The 20,230-nt window shown below is 47.2% G+C and overlaps 1 protein-coding gene across 2 annotated transcripts; it reads left to right on the top strand.

Annotated features, from left to right (window-relative positions):
- Positions 1 to 1,343: 1,343 nt before the first annotated feature.
- Znf641 (zinc finger protein 641) lies at positions 1,344 to 6,932 on the top strand. Of its 2 annotated transcripts, none has more exons than XM_032885891.1 (5): positions 1,344 to 1,563; positions 2,214 to 2,305; positions 3,579 to 3,666; positions 4,220 to 4,333; positions 5,541 to 6,932. In XM_032885891.1, exons 1-5 carry the CDS (start codon positions 1,380 to 1,382, stop codon positions 6,275 to 6,277), a joined length of 1,215 nt encoding a protein of 404 aa, XP_032741782.1. In that variant the 5' UTR covers positions 1,344 to 1,379; the 3' UTR covers positions 6,278 to 6,932. The 2 variants fall into 2 exon arrangements, with proteins under 2 accessions (XP_032741782.1, XP_032741774.1); XM_032885883.1 differs by having other exon boundaries at positions 1,377 to 1,563; positions 3,537 to 3,666.
- Positions 6,933 to 20,230: the final 13,298 nt, after the last annotated feature.

Here is a 20,230-nt window from a genome sequence, read left to right as displayed (position 1 = left end):
GAAGAGAAACCACCCACGCTGGGAATCGGCCCAGGATGCGTCCATGAGGCCCCAGAGTCATCTTTGAGCTTCAATGATGGAAGAGGAGTTTGTTCATTTAGTACATTGTTCTTAGAAATCTGTTGTCACAGGCAAATGGACCAGGAAGTAGCTGGCCTGGAGTCTGCGGTAGCCCTTCCAAGCCTCCTGGGGTCTTGCAGATGTGACCGAATGACCCTGTGAGGCAAAACAGCCCCTGAAATTCTGACTTGTTCTAGGGAGATTACTGGCCGCTCTGTCTACATGGGAAGGGAGTAGGAGTGACAGAAATCCATTGGCACGCAGAACGTCGTTCTACCATGGTTGTCAAATGCGTCCTGTCCTGTTCTAGGACTGCTGTGGATTCTAAAACAAACCCCAACCTAAATCCCTTTCTTGCGATCAAACCCCATTTATTCTGTTTTATGGGTGGCGTGACTGACCGGCCGTCCGTTGCTCGTCAAGCCCAAACTATGTCTGCTGTTTCGGCTTCCCTTTCTTGACTCAAACCTCTTCCCATGAACAAACACCGGCTTCCCCATGCCGTTCTTGGACTTCGATATATTCTTTGTAAGGCGCCGTGACTGGTGCCCATCACGTACTCCAGCCCACAGGGATGCTGACGCCCTCTAACGTTGTGTTAATAATGCCGCCTTCCCGCTTCCCACCGCTTCTCCACGCTCTGGTCTTCCCACCAGTCCCAATTAAACTTCAGCTCCTCACCGACCTGTAGTTTCCGCTCCCTGTCAGGCTGCTCTGGGTACATCCAGCTCGCCTGTGTAGCGGTCCAGGTCGCTGTCTTTCTGCTGTGTTTGTCTCAGTTCTCATTTCCTATGTAGGAGTGACAGGTCATGGGTCCCTTCACTGAGATTTAAGGGAGGGCTGTCTGGTTCATCTTGAGAGAGCAGGTACTCAGGACAGGTCTACCCCCTGGGTGGGACTTCTACACCAGTTGATGAAAATGTAATCTGAGGCATAGACTCTCTCGGTATGTTTGCACCCATCTTTGTTGAGTGGATTCCCTTCCTGCGTTTTCAATGAATTCGCTGCACCTTGAGTGGCTGAAAAACAATGGAAACCCTCTGGGTTTTCAGGAGTGGTCTTTAAAGTGAACTTCTTGCTGTCTGGAGAGGTCTGTTTATAGCGTGAGGCCTTTGAATACCCGGGACCTGACTGTGGAGCACCTGTCGGCTCCTGAGTTCCTCCAGGAAAGCTAGGCTCACACTGCCTTGTAAGCACATCTTCCACGGGGCTCCTCTGCTTCCTGTCCTTAGCCTTGGGAACTGCATCTCCTCCTCTTCCGTAGATGAGTAGATCCATTGTTGACTTGTTCCAGGTCCTAGCGGACGCTCGCTGCAGACATGCTTTCGGAACAGAGCGTAGCCCCGGGTGCAGGATGGGAGCCAATGAGTGCACAGCTGGATGCAGCGGAACCCGGGTCAGAAAGAGGAGCCCGGGAAGAGGGCCCGTGGAGAACAGCACCAAGGCCGCTGGAGCACCTTCACGGTGGTCTTGAAGACGAGACACTGTCCCTTCAGGAGAAGGGTAAGAGCACACGGGGATGGGGAGGTTGGGAAGCACTAGAAGTCTCTGTCTCTGCTCAAAGAGTGGCATTAAAAATCCCTACATGCAGTGTCTCACACTTGTAAGTTCAATCCTTGGAGGATAGTTAGGAGGATTGCCATGAGTCCCAGGCCAGCCTGGGCTACATAGCACGGCGCTGTCTCGAACAATAATAGTAACGTCCAATTGCCACTGCCTGAAGACTGTACCAAACACCAGGTTCAGTCTTTTTTCCTGGGCCCTGCTGTCCAGTAAGCCATGAGGTCCTGCATCTTCCAAACTGTGTAAACAAGCCTCTTCTGTTTCTCACACCGTCATTCCTCCTATGGGCAGGTGCGTCATTAATGGCATTCAACATGGGAGACGCACGGAGTGCTGGGAGACCCATGACAGTTGGAGGACGCGGTCAATGATATGTACACTTGACGAGAGGAGCGTCAAGCAGTGCGCATCTGAACTACAGCTATTCTAACTAAATGTCCCTAGATCCTTGTGAAACTCTGTCAGTGGGGGCCTCTATGTACGTTTGAGTTGTACCCGTGAGCGCAGATTGAGAAATAAATGGGGCCCAGTGCATCCTGGGGAAGAAGATGGGTAGTTCATCTCTGACGGCTCCTCTCTCCCCTCACCAGCTCCGTCTGCTCCCTGGGTTCCTGCCGTCCCCCAGGAGGGGGACACTGGAGACTGGGAAATGGCAGCCGCACTTCTTGCAGCTGGGTCCCAGGTGAGCCGTGCTCCCCTTGTCCTTCTACAGCTGGGGCACCCTCCCACTGGCTTGCTACTTCCCGTGAACGCTAAGGTGTGCTTGTAACGGGATAGATTCTGTTTAAGGGATGTACAATGGTGTGTTGTTGGGTGAGTATGTTGTCTGCGGGATGGGGGTGGAGAGTTCAGAATGACTAGCTGATCCGATTGTTTTAGGAAGAAAATCTGAAATCAGGCATGGTGGTGCCTGCTTGTAATTCCAGTTACTAGGGAGGCTGTTGTAGGGGGGCAGCTTGAGCCCAAGAATTTTGGGCCAGTCTGTGTGGCACAGTGAGACCTTATGAGAGAGAGAAAGAAAGAAAGAAAGAAAGAAAGGAAGGAAAGAAGGAAGAAAGAGAGAGAGAAAGAAAAAAGAAAGGAAAGAAGGAAGGAAAGGAGAGAGGGAGGAAGGGAGGAAGGGAGAAGAAAAATCCTGGAAAAGGTGAGAAAAGAGGAGCCAAGAATGCTTGGAAGATCATCAAGTAGACAGGGTGGTGTAGATCGTGGAGCTTTTGCAAAGAGCTGGAAAGAGAACGTAAGTCGAGAGAGTAGCTGTGGAAGGATAGCAGTGTTGGCAGCAGCAACATCTCAGAACGCTTACCATGGGAAGCCTTCCTACGTACTTTATACGTACTGAATACCGTGAGAACAACTCAGTCGCTCCACTCCAAGAACACTGGGGCAGAGAAAGATGGAGGCCTTTGGATGGTGCCACTCCTGCGGTAGTAGCTAAGATCCATTCGCCTCCAGATTTTGGGCTTATCCGTTGTGTTGTAGCACCTGGGGGGACGTCATCAGCGCCCCAGGGAGACAGGCATGTTCTGTTTCTATCGTGCTGTGTTGACAGAGAAGGGAAGGTCAAGTGGAAGAAGGAGGCTATGGTACAGTCTACAGGAAAGACTGAGGCAGGTAAGAAGGGATACAGTAGACACCTGTAGCTAAGCCACGGGCCCGATGGATCCTGGAGCCTCTGACTCCTCAGGGTCTAACTCGGGAGCTTCCTCTCATCACTTTACCCACGTTCACTTCTCGGTCTCATTTCCTTTTTTCTCTTTAAGAAAGCCACGTGCCTGGCCTAGTGAGTGACCTGCTAGTGGGTTTTCTTCAGGGTCCCCTCCTGCCCTCCTTCGTCCACCGCCTCAGCCCTTCACAGTGAGGTCATGTTTCCCGTCAGAGCAGCTGCTAACAGACAACTGCCTGTCTTGTTTCAGGGCTTGGTAACTATCAAGGATGTGTCCTTATGCTTCTCTCAGGAGGAGTGGCGGAGCCTGGACCCCTCCCAGACAGACTTTTACGGAGAATATGTCATGCAGGAAAACTGTGGGATCGTCGTCTCTCTGAGTAAGGGGGATCTTATGTACCCTGGAAGGGTAGGGCTGCCCACTTCTGGGTGTTAGAAACTGCCTGCCTAGGAGACTTTCCTTGGCTGGGACTCCGTCCAGGCAACAAAGACAGATGTTGGTGCTGAGCCCAAAAGAGTTGAAGTGAGGGGTCTCTTTGGAAACAATGCTAAACTGTGGAGTGAAATCGTGAGGCTCGTCCTGGTTGGGAACTTGAGGCTCCTCACACAGCAGAGAAAGGGACGACTGGAGCTCAGTCCCAGGAACTGGAGCATTGCTCTGGGGAAGGGGAAGGTGGGGCAGGTCAGACTTAGCAGTGCTAAGGTAAAGTTGTAAGCAGAAAGGACAGAGCCCGAGGGTTTGAGGAGGAGGACTGGCTCTTTGGGAAGGAGTTTGTGGTTTTCTAGGAAAAGGAAGAGGGACTTGAGATGTGACTGGAGGCTGTGTCTGGCTGTTTTGTCCTCTCATCCCAGCGAGGAATCTAGGAAGTGGTCTTGGCCATTAATACAGAATTGCTAACCTGGTGTGTGTCTGTTTCCTTTTCTCCTGGACAGGGTTTCCCATCCCCAAACTGGACATGCTTCCTCAGCTAGAAGGAGGAGAAGAACAGTGGGTCCCTGACCCCCAGGACGTAGAGGGGAGGGACATCCGGAAGGTCACGTATGCAGGTGAGGACCTAGAAATACCCATGAGGATGTCATCTTTACGTGTCTCTAACCAAAACGTTGAGAGTTTTGGTTTTCCAAAAGCAAGGCTGGGTGCGGAAGGCATGGAAGTCAGGCTGTGCGGGTTTGGCCTGCAGCCTGCAGCCGTGAGACCTTGCTATCTAAGATGTTACGGTTGAATACGCTAACACCGGGAGCAGTAGACGAGGGCCCAGGCACATAGCAGGCACTTGGCGAGAGTTGACGCTGGCGTTCAGCATCCGAGCCATCGTAGAGATGTCTTCCAACTCTGTCCAATGACGCTGACAGCAACCAGCAATAGCTGCAGCTCACGCCTTCGCTCTCGTTCTATGCAGAAGTGTGAAGATGGTACCTAGTAGTGATGCACAGTAGTAAATGTGAAAGTAAATAGTGTTGGTAACTAGAGAGCAGTGAAAGCGTTTATCACTTACTGAGTGCTGACCAAGAACAGATATGATTACCTTAAGAAGGGGTTCAGTCCTACTACACACACACACACACACACACACACACACACACACCACACATAGACACACAGACACACACACATATACACACATACACACACCACACATAGACACACAGACACACACACATATACACACAAAGACACACATATACACACGCAGACACACAGACACACAAATACACATACACATGCATATACACATATACACATATACATACACATACACACATACACGCACACATACACACATATACACATGTGCACAGATAGGCAGACACACCTATACACATACATACACACACATACACATACATATACACACATACACAAACACATACATACACATATACCCACACATACAAACACACATACATGCAGACACACATACACACACATACACATATGCACATACAGACAGACACATATACAAATACATACACATACACACACATATACCCACACATATACAAACACACACATACACACACACACACACACACACACACACACACACACACACAGAGGTTCCATTCCTGTTTTGCAGAAGAAGAGTTAAAAAGGTAAGATGTCTCTGATGAAAACTAGGCTTTTGAAAATCTCCGTAACCACTGTGCTATCCTGGGCTGTCGTTTGGCATCAAACAATGTTCCCTGGGACTTGGGTGCTGGGATCCTATCATGGGACTCTCCTTTTAAGAGCTGCATTCTTCCCTCCCCATAGAAGATGGAGGTGAACCCAAGGGTGATACCCCTGAGCTAGAGGCAGAACCTTCCAGAACATTATCCAGTATGTCTGAAGAAACTGTTCTCTGGAACCCAGGACAGGGTCCAAGCTGGAGGTCCATGCCCAGCAGTTCCACAGGAACGCTCCCAAGCCCACGGTTCCTTCAGGAGGCCAGCGTCTCTCATCTACGCAGCACAGACTCTCTCTTAAAACCACACACGTGCCCTCAGTGTGGGAAACGGTTTGTGTGGGGTTCCCACCTTACCCGACACCAGCAAACACACACTGGAGAGAGGCCCTACAGCTGCCTCAAGTGTGAGAAAAGCTTTGGGCGAAGGCATCACCTGATCAGGCACCAGAAAACCCATCTGCACGACAAGCCAAGCAGGTGTCCTGAGTGTGGCAAGACTTTCCGATGCAGCTCCCACCTGGCCAGCCACCAGAGAGTGCACGCGGACAGCAAGTCCTGCAAGGGCCAAGAGATTGGAGAGAGTCCTGGGGCTCAGTGTGCCCCGCCAGTGCCAAAGTGCCACGTGTGCACGGAATGTGGGAAGAGCTTTGGCCGAAGACATCACCTAGTGAGACACTGGCTGACCCATACTGGGGAGAAGCCCTTCCATTGCCCTCGCTGTGAGAAGAGCTTTGGCCGTAAGCACCACCTGGACAGGCACTTGCTGACCCACCAGGGACAGAGTCCTGGGAGCAGCTGGGACAGAGGGACATCTGCCTTTTGAAATCTCTCTCTTCGGTAGCTGCAGTGATATCTGTAAGCCGGTGCTACCAGCAGCCACTGCCAGGCCGTCCCTCTCCTGTACCCAGAGAACGGGAGCATTTCTCACCTCTTCTGTGAGACAACGTGCGAAAACAGAGTTCTTTGGGCAAAATTTGGGGAAATGGTGCAAATTCTGTTTGTGCCTATTCATCCTGAACCTACTCTCAAGGGTACAGCGGAACCAGCAGTGATGGTTGAGGTCTATGCGGTACCAATTTCTAAATATTTACTCTACAGAGAGAAAAGGTGAAAGGGTCCGTTGTGAGTATATCAAGGGCTCTGAGATCCTCCACAGATGGCTTCTATTTGTGTAATGTTTCCTAAATTTGTTTGGCCCAAGGATCTATTTCATATCCCACAGAATGGATGACTCCATGAAGTTTACTTCTGTGAGCACTGGGCTAAACTGCAAGGAGGAAACAGGAAAAGAGATGGTGACCAGGCATTCGGAGCCTGAGAGCCAGGGGCCAGACATTCTCTGTGGGTCTGCCTCTCTTCCCCCGTGATTACACACCTCTCACTCCTACCTCTGCAAAGTATAGAGTGACCGTTCACTCGAAATTCATATTCCCCTCATCCTGCACATACACACACACAAACACACACGTGCACACACATGCACATGCACATGCACACACCACACACACACACACACACACACACACGGTTGAGAGATCAGGTTACAGAACTGAAGAATGAATTTTATACCCCCAAATAATCAAGGCCCACACGGAAGGAAAAACTATCCCCTTGAACAGAGTTTTCTCTTGTCTGTGTTTTTGTGTCTGTGTGTATATGTGTGCAGGGTCTTTGAAGACAGCATGCTCAGTGCAAATTGTACAAGTTAGGTTTTCTAGGAATTGTGTTCTAGGGATAAGGGTAGTGGGGACAGTATGAGTTTTTGGTTTTGTTCAAATGTATTCTGAGCGGTGAAGGGAGTTGTGGTGGAGTGGTGTAACGACGGCTTAACTTGTGTACAAAGTTTTCCTTGTTATTCCCAGGATGTAGACAGTTGTGGACTTGTATATCTAGGTCTGAATCTCTGGGAAGAGATTCTCTTTCCCTGCAGAGACAGAAAGGGACAGTGACTTTTGATTGTTGTTGACCTCAAGCGATGTGATGGTGGTTTGTGTTGCGTGGGGTTAGGTCTTGTTCTGTGTGAAGTGCTAAAAATAATTAGGGAAGGGATCACGGCGCTGGGAGTCTTTCTCATCATCCTCGTTTGGCATTCATCAGAGGGAAGAATTGTCGCTGAGCCTCTCATTCTCCCAGGAAAACAAACTCGAGGAGCTAAGGCTGTCGCTTACCTTGGCAGCTTAAGGGTAATGAGCTTCCTGCCGGTGTTGAACCTTCCAGTTCTGGGAAGGGCTTCACACCCAAGACTCTCACCTCGAAGGTTAGCACCTGCACTGGGGGTTCAGACAAACATGCTCACACCTGTCCGGTCATTTGTTTTCATCTTTTTTTTCTTTTTGGTGATTGTGTTAATGCCCGTCTTACAACTTAACCTCTATTTAAGAGAAGTTTGGGGTGAGGGAGGAAAAGAAGAACGTGAAAGTGTGTGTTTTCAAGGTTCCCATGCTACTTTTTTTCTCCTTGAGGTATTTATTTCTCCAACACTGTTGGAATTAGCCAGAGAGCCAGGAGGGAGTGGGTTTTCAGAAATCTAGTTAATGAGCGCTCTGCTCAGGCAAAGCTGGGTGAATCAGACAGAGCCCTTGGGCCCTTGGCTCAAGAGGAATTGAAATGGAGTCATTCTGCTGACTGGGCATTTTGTTTATTTGAGCAGCCCAGCCACCAACCCCTCTCTGATGCTGCTGAGAATGGCCTCCCTCCTTCCTCCTTCCTTCCCTTCCTCCCTCCCTCCCTCCCTGAGCTGGGGTGCATTCTCTTGCCTATGCTCTGATGAATTAAGCAAAACAATGGGCAGCCTTTTGCAAGCAGGCCTTGGCCTCCCAGGATTAGAATCACTCTAGAACCAGTGTTATGAGAATGAGAAAAATATCTCCCACTTTGATACAAAGATTTAAGAGAAGTGAGTTCTGTGCAAAGCCAGAACTGTTCTCTGTAGCAGAACATCTTTCAACTTAAGAGATCCCTTGGGAATCTGATGGAAACTGGAATTTAACTTTGCAGAAAAGTAGACATTTACAACCCACTCATTTGCATACGCATGAAGTGGACTCTGAGCCTGCCGGGCATCTCCGAAGGGGAGGAATAGTTGTTAGCGATATCGTACACCTTTAATCCCAGCAGCGGGGAGGCAGAGGGAGATTATTTCTATGTTCTGGATGAGCCAAGGCAATATAATGCCATCCTGTCTGAAAAAAACAGAAGGAACTTAACCTGCCTGACTCTGGTTGTTGTATAGATGATACCTGTGCCAAGAGTTATAAGGCAAGATTCAGTAAGTATTTTAAGGACTTAAATACTGGAAGGCACCAAGAGACGAGGACAGAGCCAGGCCTGCAATGACTTGGATACTGCTTATACTGACCGTACTCTGCTCTTAGGGAACATCGCCATGCTCACGGCTCAGCTCACAAAGCTGGTTTTAAAGACTTGTGGGAGTTATGTTCCTACTTAACAGAAGATACCTCTTAACAGTTTAAACCTCCAGCCTTTTATCTACTTTAGTAATTGCAGGGATAGAAAGTGGAGCCCCCTGCCAAGGGGTAGGTGCACCCAATTGAGAAGCAGCACAGAGTTTAAGGGCTCTTTTCTTTTCTTCTCTTTTCTCTTTTTTTTTGTAAAAGGAACAGTCTTTTGGCTCATTTCTGGTGTACCATTATCTTTTCTACCTCGGTCCAATACCAACACCTTTGGACAAACAATAAAACAAGCAACGGCCATTAAACCAGTGAATGGGTCTGATTCTTCACATAGGAAGTCAGCCCCAAATTTTCACCTCCTCAACCCTTGGGTGTCATGACCACACTCTCCAAGACCCTTACATTTTAAAGGTTTTATGTGTGCGAGAGTGCTTTGCCTGAATGGTATGTATGTACGCCATGTACGTGTGTCTGATACCCTCAGAGGTCAGAAGTGGGCAGTGAACCTCCATGAACTGTTTTTATCTCCTGTGTGGATGCTAGGAATGGAACCCAGGTCCTCTGCAAGAGCAACGGGGGCTCTTAAAGGTGGAGTCATCTTTCCAGACCTGCCACGTTAGCCCCTTTAATTAAACATGTCAATGTTTTCTCTGGGCAAAGCTACAGAACAGGGAGGTCTACCTGGAGGAGCACCTGGTTTCCTGTTTGTGACCCGTCGTCACGATCTGGAGAACCCTTACACGACACACTTTCCCAAAGCGTGTTTTCTCAAGGCTCTTGTCATTTTAAACCACAATGCAAGCTTTTTTTTCCCCTGCTAGAGAGATGCTATACTTTCAGGAGAGGTACAGGGGCCATAGTTTGGGGCAGAGCCTCTCTCCCTTCTCAACACACCTACAAGGAAACCACTGTTCCTTGTTTCCACCAAGGACAGCCCCAGGCCTAGAGGTTCCTTCTATCTCTCTTCAGGTATCACACTGAATCCGTGGGTAGGACTGCGCCACTAAAATTCCCTCTCACTTTGTGTGCCATACCACACTGTGGGTCTCAAAACGTGGTCTTTGGAGCCCAACAACCAGTATTTTGTTTTGTTTTGTTTGGTTTTTGTTTTTTTTTTTTTTTTTTTTTTTTTTTTTTCTTTTTTTTTTTTTTTTTGAGCTGGGGACCCCAACCCAGGGCCTTAAACGCTTCCTAGGTAAGCGCTCTACCACTGAGCTAAATCCCCAGCCCCTTGTTTTGTTTTAACATGCCCTCCGGAATTGAGAACCCACTGGCTAGAGACGCAGTTGTCATCTGAGCAGTGATACTTCACCGTCTGAATGGACCAGCACACGCAGAGAGCTCGTCCTGGGGTCTGTCCCCTAGGTTCCCTCAACCCCTCAGAACTAGTTAGTTGCCACCTTCAGTCAAGCTCTTGTAATTGCCTGGGACTGGGGATTTCAATATCTTCTATCTCACACTGGGGGAAAAAAAAGAGGGGAGGGGGGACGAAAAACAAAACAAAAAGCAAAATGCTTAACTCCACACCCCAGGCTCCGCCCCTCGTCTTGCTCCTCCAACTCTTGTTTCCCCCACAGGCATCACCCTACTTGTTTCCTTCTCACTTCTGTTGTTCCATTGAGTTTGTTTTGCCTGAGTAATCTCACCCCTTCCCAGGGGTACTTATTCTGCCCCATTTCTGTCCCTGCAAACTTAGTTTCTCTAAGTTTCTGGCTAATTCCACTCCACCACAATCCCATCTGTTGTCCGCCACCCCAACCCCACCCCGCCTGCTGCCTACTCTTTCCCCTCCCTCCTTTTCTCTTTCCTTTCTCTGTCTTCCTCCCTCTTCTACTGTATTCAAAATCTCACCCTCCGTGTGCGGACCCACAGTGCACTGCCCCGCCCCACTGCTCGCCTTCCCCTGCCTGGTCCAGCTCTTTCCCCTTTACCCTGATGCTTGTCTTCCCTTTCAAACGCATTTCCCATCTTTGGTTCCGGGGGGGGGGCGGGGGCCGGGCGGCGTAATTTGTGTTTCCTGAGCCTCAAACTGTCTCAGCTTGAGGGAGGGGACACACATAAAGGTGTGTGCTCGTGCCCACAGCAGGGAGATGGACGAGGAGTTAATATAGGGGCAACATATCCAAAGAAAATTAAAGACTTAGTAGCTGAGAAATTCATTCATTTCTCCAGATTTTTTTTAAAACCACAGTAGAGTATTGTGTCGAGGGGTGACACGGAGGACTGAAGGGAGGTTGTGTGTCAGTCTGGATAGGCCCTAGCCGGTCCCCTATCCTGCTCAGCTTCCGGTGCTGCTGGCTCCTTGCCGTGACCAGCTCCATAGCGTGCTGCAGCAGCCGAAAAAGAGTGGGTGGGACCTTGGACTTCCTCAGTCTGGGACCGCTCTGCAAGTGCCCACTATGCCTTTATGGATAGTGTGGAGCCCATCGTATTGACCTCTGGCCAAGTTCACAGAAACTGGATGTTTTCGGGAGCTAAATCGAGCGGGCGAAGGTGGGGTTACTGCATAGAGAAAGCTGGCTCTGGGGTTGCTTTGAGTGGGGCGGGGCAGGGACAGAGAGGCTGATGGTTGACCCACTAATGTGTTGTTTCAATACCAAGCCTCAGGCCTGCAGACAGAACTGCCTGGATGCATGAGCAAAGTCTAGGGCCTTTGGGACTCCACACTGTAGAGAGAAGCCTCTAGATCCCTACTTAGTAGCACTGGTAAGAGCAAAATCACAAGTCATGTTACCAACTTGACTACATCTGGAATTAACTCTAACATGCAAGTAGCTGGGTCTATCTCTAACAGATTTTTTTTTTCTTAATTGGACCCACTTTTTATCAAGAACTCTAGAGGCAGAAAGATCCTCCTTTAAGCTGGGCCACACCTTCTGCTGGCAGCCTATAGAGAGGATATGGAAGGAGGAGGCTCGCCCTTTGCTTGCTTGCTGGAACTCTGGCAAATCTCCTCATTCCTTCACAGACATTAGAGCCTACTTCTTCATGGCCGAGACACCCGGATTCAGGGACTGAAAAACTACTGGATTCTTGGACTTGCCATTGGTAGATAGCCATTGTTGGACTAGCTGAACCACAGGCACTCTAATAAATGTGTGTGTGTGTGTGTGTGTGTGTGTGTGTGTGTGTGTGTGTGTATGTGTGTGTGTATACATATACATTTTGTCAGTTCTAGATAACCTTCTAGACAAATTATAAAGGTAAATTCATCAGAATAACATTTGGCTTCTCAATAAAAACAAAAAACCAAAAGAGAACAATGCATTCACTCTAAGTTCTTAAAAAAACAAAACAAAACAAACAAAAAAAAAAAAAAACCACAAATGTCAACCCTGACCCCTTACCCAGCAGAGCTATCTGCCAAGTTGAAGCAAAAATTCAAGTCTCAGGCTTTACACACCAATGGCCTTGAGGCCTTAATCAAAAGACATAGCTTAAATGAAAGGGCTAGAAAGAAGAACCCGCCTTTCTGTCGTCTATAAGAAAATCATCTTACTTTCAGAACAGACAACACTTTAAAGGGGAACAGACAAAAACATCATTCCAAGTGAGTTGGACCAGAAAGCAGGCAGACATTGCTGTGACGATATCTGACAAACCAAACGTCAAATAAAAATTAATCAAAAGACATAAATACGGCCATTTCATCCTGTTCAAGGGAACAACTAACTGATAAGGTGTTACAATTCAAAATTCTGGTACACCCAGTCTCATAAAAAAAAAATCATACCAATGGACTTCAAGATACAAGTTATCCTGACTTCAGCAATAGTCGACGGTTTCAACCATGCACAGCCCCCCTCTGGGTAGAAAAGAAATAGATGGGACAGTTCACTTGAGAAATTGTTTTGGTTAATACATCTGAACCATGGACAGGGTGATAGAAATCTCAAATGTGCTGCCAAGGCTGATGTGACTATTGGCATGGGGGTAGACAGCTGAGAACTGTCTAAACAAACACAAAAAAGACTCAACCAGAGATGGCGTCGTAAGACTTGGCCCCCAAGCCCTACGTCTGGAATGTCCCACTCACAGAGACACAGAGACAGAGATCGATGCAATAAGCAAGAGGTTTAATGATCCAGCACACTGGGGTGACCCTGAAGAACAAAGGCCCACACCCTTTATACTGTTTCAGGTATAGGCTTTAGGTTATAGCATGAGTTGGTTACTCTCATTGGTGGGGCCTATTACTTTGTTACTTCACTGGTGGCCTCCTTGTCCTTTGAATTCATTGGAGGCCCTTGGTGGGGAAATATCTTGGCACAAAGAAGGGGTGGTGAAGGATGCTGCCCTTACTGCGGTTATCTCATTTCCTGGAACAGGGTGTTATCTTAAATTCTTTGGACAGTGCGTTAATGTCCCAGCCACACTGTTTGCCCAAGGCAGCCTTTGTCCTTAAAGTTTGAGTCTTAGCTTTTGACCTTCAAGTTTGAATCATACAGCATTGCCTTAGTAACAAGAAAATCATCAGAATTAAATGACATCATCTATCATACATGCTGCCTCATAGAATGCTTGGTGGGTCTGAACCTCAGGACTTACTCCATGCATTTATGGTCTCGTTATGAATATGACAGAGGATTTTTGTTTCAGTACAGCTTGTGCCTAGAATGACTTATTTCTCTGGGGAGGATGTCACCAACCAGCTACCACCTCCAAACAATCAAATACAAAGGGGTGGCCATTTCCACTGTGTTACTAGGTTCTCTCCTTGGCATAGGGGTGACCAGAGCTGTTAGTGTAGGAACCCCAGCCCTGATACTAATAAAAATCACAAGGCCCTGTGGATAGTGACAGTCGTAGATATATAGAAGATGGGAAAGTCCATCCCGGCCCTACAGGATTCCCTGTCCTCCCTGGCGTAGTCTTACAGAAGAGGCCTAGACTTGCTGTTCCTCCAGCAGGGACGACTCTGTGCAGTCACAGGGGAGAGTGCTTGCTGTTCCTATGTTGACCACTCGGGGGTGGTCAAAGAATCCATGGCCTTAGTCAGGAAGACACTACCTACACAAGAGAAGACTAGAAAGAAACAATCTCAGGGTTGGTTATGAGTCCCTCTTCAATTGGTCTCCTTGGCTGACTACCCTTGTCTCTGTGCCCCGATAGGTCCCTCTTAACCTACTGATGTTGGCCTTGACTTGTGAAATAAATGCTTTAGTTACGTTTGGTAAAGAACAGATTTCCACCAGTCAGCTGATGACTCGCCAACAATGCCAGCTCACAGAAACGTCTCAGGGATTGAGACGGCTCATCACTAATGGGGTGGGGGGTGGGGGGTGGGGGAGGTGTGGTGTGAGGCAGGCTGATTCCATGACAGATCTTAAATTGGCAGTTCAGGAGACTACACCTAAATTTCTGTTTCCAAGAACTGGGCAAGTCCAGGCAAGTCAGTTACTGAAAACAAACAAACAAACAAAGTGGGCCTCAGACAGCCAATCAGAAACCGCCCTGCCATCAGATGCTGCCAGGCCACCTGGCCAGAGGCAGGGGCAATGGGCCAGCAACAGTTTCCAGACTCCCCCAGCAACAGTTTCCAGACCCCCACGCCCCAGCAGTGGTTCTGGAATGTCCCTCAAGATAGAGCCAACAGATTAAGGAAAAGGTCACCTACTCCCTCCCCGAATCCCCTTAGTGTGCTTTAAATCAGGACTTCCAAGATCACTTGGACACCTCCATCTGGGTAGATGGTAGACCCCAGCATGATGGACTTCTACAGAATAAAACACTCTCTGCCTTTGCATAAACAAGCAGACAAACAAACATGAACAACCAAAAGAAAATAGGCCTTTCCCAGAAGCCAGCAAACCTATTGAGTTAGGGCCCTAAGAAGTGCCACTTAGCTGAAACACAGGAATTCAAAATAGCAATTATAAGTATGTTCAAAGACCTTCATGATAACTTGAGTGGATGCTTCATTTCATGAACACATAAACAGTTGGATGAAACAGTAGAAACCATTTAAGACGTGGAAGGAGAAATTAACAAGGAAACTGAATCACCTATGAAGACATAAGCTGAAATAAAACCGGGAATGAAATGCCAAGATAATAGACACACACCTTGGAGATAATCCTTACCCAGAGATTCAAGACCGTGGAAGAGAGAATTTCAGGTCTTGAAGATAAAAGAAATAAATCGGTCCAAGAAAAGGTTAAATTCAAACAAATCTAGGCATAAAACATCCAAGAAATCTGGGACACTGAGAAGACTGTACCTACAAATAAGGCTCCAAGAAGGAGAGAAATCCCAGTCAAAGACACAGAAAATATCTTTAACACGATTATAGGAGAAAACCAACTCATTCTAGAGAAAGAGATGCCTCAAGTCACAGGAATACAGAACACCAAACAGATGGGACCCGAAATGCCCAGCTACACATAATAATCCAGACATTAAAGAAAGGATATTAAACCTGCCAGGGAAGGACACTACGTAACATAGGAAGGCAGGCCCATTTGAACAGCACTGACTTTCCAGTGGAGATCACGAAAGGTAAAAGGCTAGGTTGATGGTCTACATGCTCTAAGAAGCAAGAGATTCCAACCCAGACTACCATGCTTAGCAAAAAATATCAGTCACACTGACAGAGAGAGGAAAAACATTTCATGATTTAAAAAAAAAACAAAACAAAACAAAACAAAACAAAACAAAACAAAACCCCTCAAATTTAAGCACTGTGCACTGATGGAGCTGCACAGAAGGCATTAGAGGGAAAACTTAAGTTCAGAGTGGAGTTAGCTACGGTGGAGAAGACAGGAAGAATAAGTAACACTGGAACAAATATGTCAAAAGAGGAGGGGGAAAAGAGCAAAATAACAGGAATTAACAAACACTGCTCATTAATAACTCTCACTATTCCCAACACCCTAATTATAAAAACATAGATGGATTGGGTTAGAAAGTTGCACCTTACTAACAAGGATAGATGTCACCCAGGATAAAAGGACAGAAATGGGAATTTTCAACCAAAACAGAACCAAGAGGCAGGCAGGAATTGCTACTTTATAACTGACATGATAGACTTCAAACCAACAGTAACCGGAAGAAACTGTGAAGAACACATTCTTATCAAATGAGTAAGTCCTCAAAGAGGATGCTATGATTCTAAACACATATGCACCAAAACCAAGGGCACCCAAGTTGTAAAGGAAATACTACTGCAGCTAAAATCACACATTGACCCTCATATAGGGACAGTGGTTCCTGTTAGCACTCCAGTCTCTCCAATAGACAGGCCACCCAGACAAAAGCTAGACAGAGACATGCTAAAGCTAAAAGACATCGCAAACCACACAGACCCGACAGACATCTACAGAACATTTCACACAAGCAAACACAAAAGGATAGGTTTTCTTCTGGTAAGCTTATAGAACTTTCTCCAAAACTGACCATGTATTAGGGCACAAAGCAATTCTCAAGATATGTAAGAGAATTGAAATGACATCCTGCATTTTATCAGACCACCACGAATTAAAGCAGGACAACAGCAACAACAACAACAACAGAAACAGAAGAAAATACACATACTCACGGAAACCCTAAAGACAAAAATGAGTCAAGACAGAGATCAAGATGGACATTAAGAACATATGCACCAGAATGCTTCACTCCTTCTTTAAAAGGGGAACAAGAATACCCTTGGGAGGGAATAGGGAGGCAAAGTTTAGAACAGAGACAGAAGGAACACCCATTCAGAGCCTGTCCCACATGTGGCCCATACATATACAGCCACCCAATTAGACAAGATGGATGAAGCAAAGAAGTGCAGGCCAACAGGAACCGGATGTAGATCTCTCCTGAGAGACACAGCCAGAATACAGCAAATACAGAGGCGAATGCCAGCAGCAAACCACTGAACTGAGAACGGGACCCCCGTTGAAGGAATCAGAGAAAGGACTGGAAGAGCTTGAAGGGGCTCGAGACTCCATATGAACAACAATGCCAAGCAACCAGAGCTTCCAGGGACTAAGCCACTACCCAAAGACTATACATGGACTGACCCTGGGCTCCAACCTCATAGGTAGCAATGAATATCCTAGTAAGAGCACCAGTGGAAGGGGAAGCCCTTGGTCCTGCCAAGACTGAACCCCCAGTGAATGTGATTGTTGGGGGAGGGCGGTAATGGGGGGGAGGATGGGGAGGGGAACACTCATAAAGAAGGGGAGGGGGAGGGGCTAAAGGGATGTTGGCCCAGAAACCGGGAAAGGGAATAACAATCGAAATGTAAATAAGAAATACCCAAGTTAATAAAGATGAAAAAAAAGAACATATGCACCAGAACCAATGAAAATGAAGGCAGAACATATCCGAACGTGTGGAACATGGTGACAGAAGTTCTAAGAGGCAAGTTCATAGCATCAAGTGCCTACATCAAAAACTGGAGAGATCTCAAATTAATGACTTGGCAAGACATCGTCAAGCTCTAGAAGCACAGAATAAATAATGACCAAGAAGAGGAGACAGCAAGAAATAATCCCTTCTGGATAAAATAAATGAATAGAAACAAACAAGCAAACAATATAGGGAATCAATGAAATGGAGGAGAAAATCAACAAGGTTGACAGACTCTTAGCCATATTACCTAGAAGACGGAAAGAGAGTCAAAGGACAATTCTCAGGAAAATGCACACACAGAATGAAGGGGAGGGGGAGGGGGAGAGGAAAGGGAGGGAAAGAAGGGAGGGGAAGGGGGAGGGGAGAGAGAGGAGGAGGGGTGAGGGGGAGGGATAGAGAGGTGGGGCAGGGGGAGGGGAGAGTGAGGGGGGGGCGGGGGACTGAGAGAGGAGAGGAGGAGGAAGAGAGGAGGGAGGAGGAGAGGGGGAGGGGTGGGGGAGGGGAGAGTAAGGGGGAAGGAGAGAAAGGATAGCTAATACAATTCTAAATAATAAAAGACCTGCCAGAGTATTGCTATCCCTGGTTCCAAGTTACACTACAGAGATATAGTAATAAAAACAGCATGATCTTGGCACAAGTCTTAGTGTTTCCATTGCTATGAACAGACACCATAACCAAGCGACATTTCACTGAGGCCGGCTTACAGGTTCAGAGGTTTAGTTCACTATCATCAAGGCAGGAAGCATGGCAGCATCCAGGCAGGTAGAAGACTGCCTTGCAAGCAGCTAGGAAGAGGATCTCATAGCCCACCCCCACAGTGACACAGTTCTAACAAAGCCACACCTCCCAACAGTGCCACTTCTTATGGGCCAAGCATATTCAGACCACCATGGCACATAAACAGACACATGAATCAATGGAATCAGATTGAGGTTCCAACCTGGTCAACATAGCAGGCTCCAGGGCAGCGAAGACTACATAGACCCTTCATCAATCTACGGTTAGCCATCAATATCTTCAGAGATCTGAGAAGGGTAAATTGTAGCAGGAAGAATAATCCAAAATGGCCTCTATATCACTTAAAATGATGGAGCCTTAACCGGCTACCTGGACGAGTACCCTAGGCTCCAGTGGAAGTTTCACTGGAGGCAGAGGTCAGACTTTGGCTGTCACACAGGACAGCATAGGCTTTTGGCTGTCCGACCCTAAAGGTCTGAGAGAGTTTCCTTTGGATGAGGAACTTGGGAATGCTGGCCTGCCTTGACTTAGGCAGAGTAGGTCAGTCAGCCCAACAGTGTCCACAGTTTTGCAGGGCCCTGGTTGCAGGCAAGGCACGGGGCAGCACTTTGCCCAGTGGTTATCACTACCACAACTCAGGCGCAGTTGCTCTGTGATCCACCATCTTCCTCGTGAGAGACCCGGGCTTAGCAGCAGTAACGCCATTTTGCAAGGCTGTACTTAGATGACTGGTTCAGGGAAGGGTCAGAACACTGAGAACGCGGCGGCCGCCAAACAGGATGTTTGTAGTTGAGTGCCTGACAACAAAAGGGAGAAATGAAAAGCCGTGGGAGAGGTCCCACACCCTAGTGGAGGGCCGAGTCAGCCGTTATGTTCCAGGAAGGCGGCCAGGGAATTTGCCCCTGGGCTGAACCCTCGCCTCATTAGAATCCACCAATTATGTCCCTGTAACCATGCATCTGCTTCTGTATGCTTGCTTCTGCTCCCCAGAACTCTATAAAAAACCCGTCCCTGTTTCCACGGGGCGTGCCAGTCCCCCGAGTTGACTGAAGCGCCCACAGGTGCCTGTGTATCCTGATAATAAATCCTCTTGCTGATTGCATCCAGTGGTCTTGGTCTGGTCGATGGGCTTGAGGGTCTCCTTCCCAAGGGAAAGTTCTCTCTGAGAACTTTTCACTCTGAGACTTGAAGGTCACTGCCAGGAGCTGGCATTTCTGTCGTGGGAAGCTTACTCCTGAAACATTTTAAATACCTGCCTTTCAATAAAATTTTACTTGTTTTTAGTTATTTGCTTCAGGCTTAGCCTTGGAAGCATATATAGAAGGCTGAACAAAGTTTACTCTTGTAAAGAAATTGCATCTGTACTTAGAATGACTACAAGTATAGTTCTGAACATATTAAAGACATTTATAAGGTGACTATCTGGGGCTGGAGAGATGGCTCAGTGGTTTAGAGCGCTGACTGCTCTTCCAAAAGTCCTGAGTTCAAATCCCAGCAACCATGGTGGCTCACAACTATCTAAAATGAGATCAGATTCCTTCTTCTGGTGTGTCTGAAGACAGCTACCACGTACTTATATATAATGAGTAAATCTTTAAAAAAAAAATTAAGGTGACTATTAATCTGTATGTTTTAATCATCTATTCCAGTTTACAACAAGCTAGTAGCCTTTATAAGAATTTTATTTTTATTCCTGTGAAGTTTAGCCTTTTAAAAAATTTACAATTTTGAATTGAAACTCTTTTAGCATTGAAATAAAACCTTAAACCATAAGTGCAGTCCATAGGGAGACTGGCAACTTTATTCTCCTGGTCTATTCATAGTGTATTGTTACAGAACATTCCAGTTTCTTATATGACTCAGTTTATCAAAATCTGCCAAGCTTAACAAAGTTAGCAAAACCAGGAGCCTAGACCTAGACCTATGTCTCCGTGAGCCTGAGTGGACATCAGGGCAGGAGAGACATTCTATAGGCTACCTGTGCCTCAAAACACAGAATAAACCCCAAACGCTTAATAGTGCTTACAAACGCCTAGGCCATAAGTTAGGCTAGTTCCCTGGTTAACTCTCAACTCATTACCCCTTTTATTCTAACCCGAGGTTTTATTATAACCTGGTTTATGTGGCTGGTTTCTTCTCCTCATCATCTTACACATCTTCTCCACATCCCAGTCTTTTCTTTTTTTTTTTCTCTTTTCTTTTTTTTGGAGCTGGGGACTGAACCCAGGGCCTTGCCCTTGCTAGGCAAGCGCTCTACCACTGAGCTAAATCCCCAACCCCCACAT

The sequence above is a fragment of the Rattus rattus genome, chromosome 1 (genome assembly GCF_011064425.1).
Source record: "Rattus rattus isolate New Zealand chromosome 1, Rrattus_CSIRO_v1, whole genome shotgun sequence".
Classification (NCBI taxonomy): Eukaryota; Metazoa; Chordata; class Mammalia; order Rodentia; family Muridae; genus Rattus; species Rattus rattus.
The sequence above is the reverse complement of the archived record's forward strand: the minus strand, read 5'-3'. Positions and strand labels throughout refer to the sequence as shown.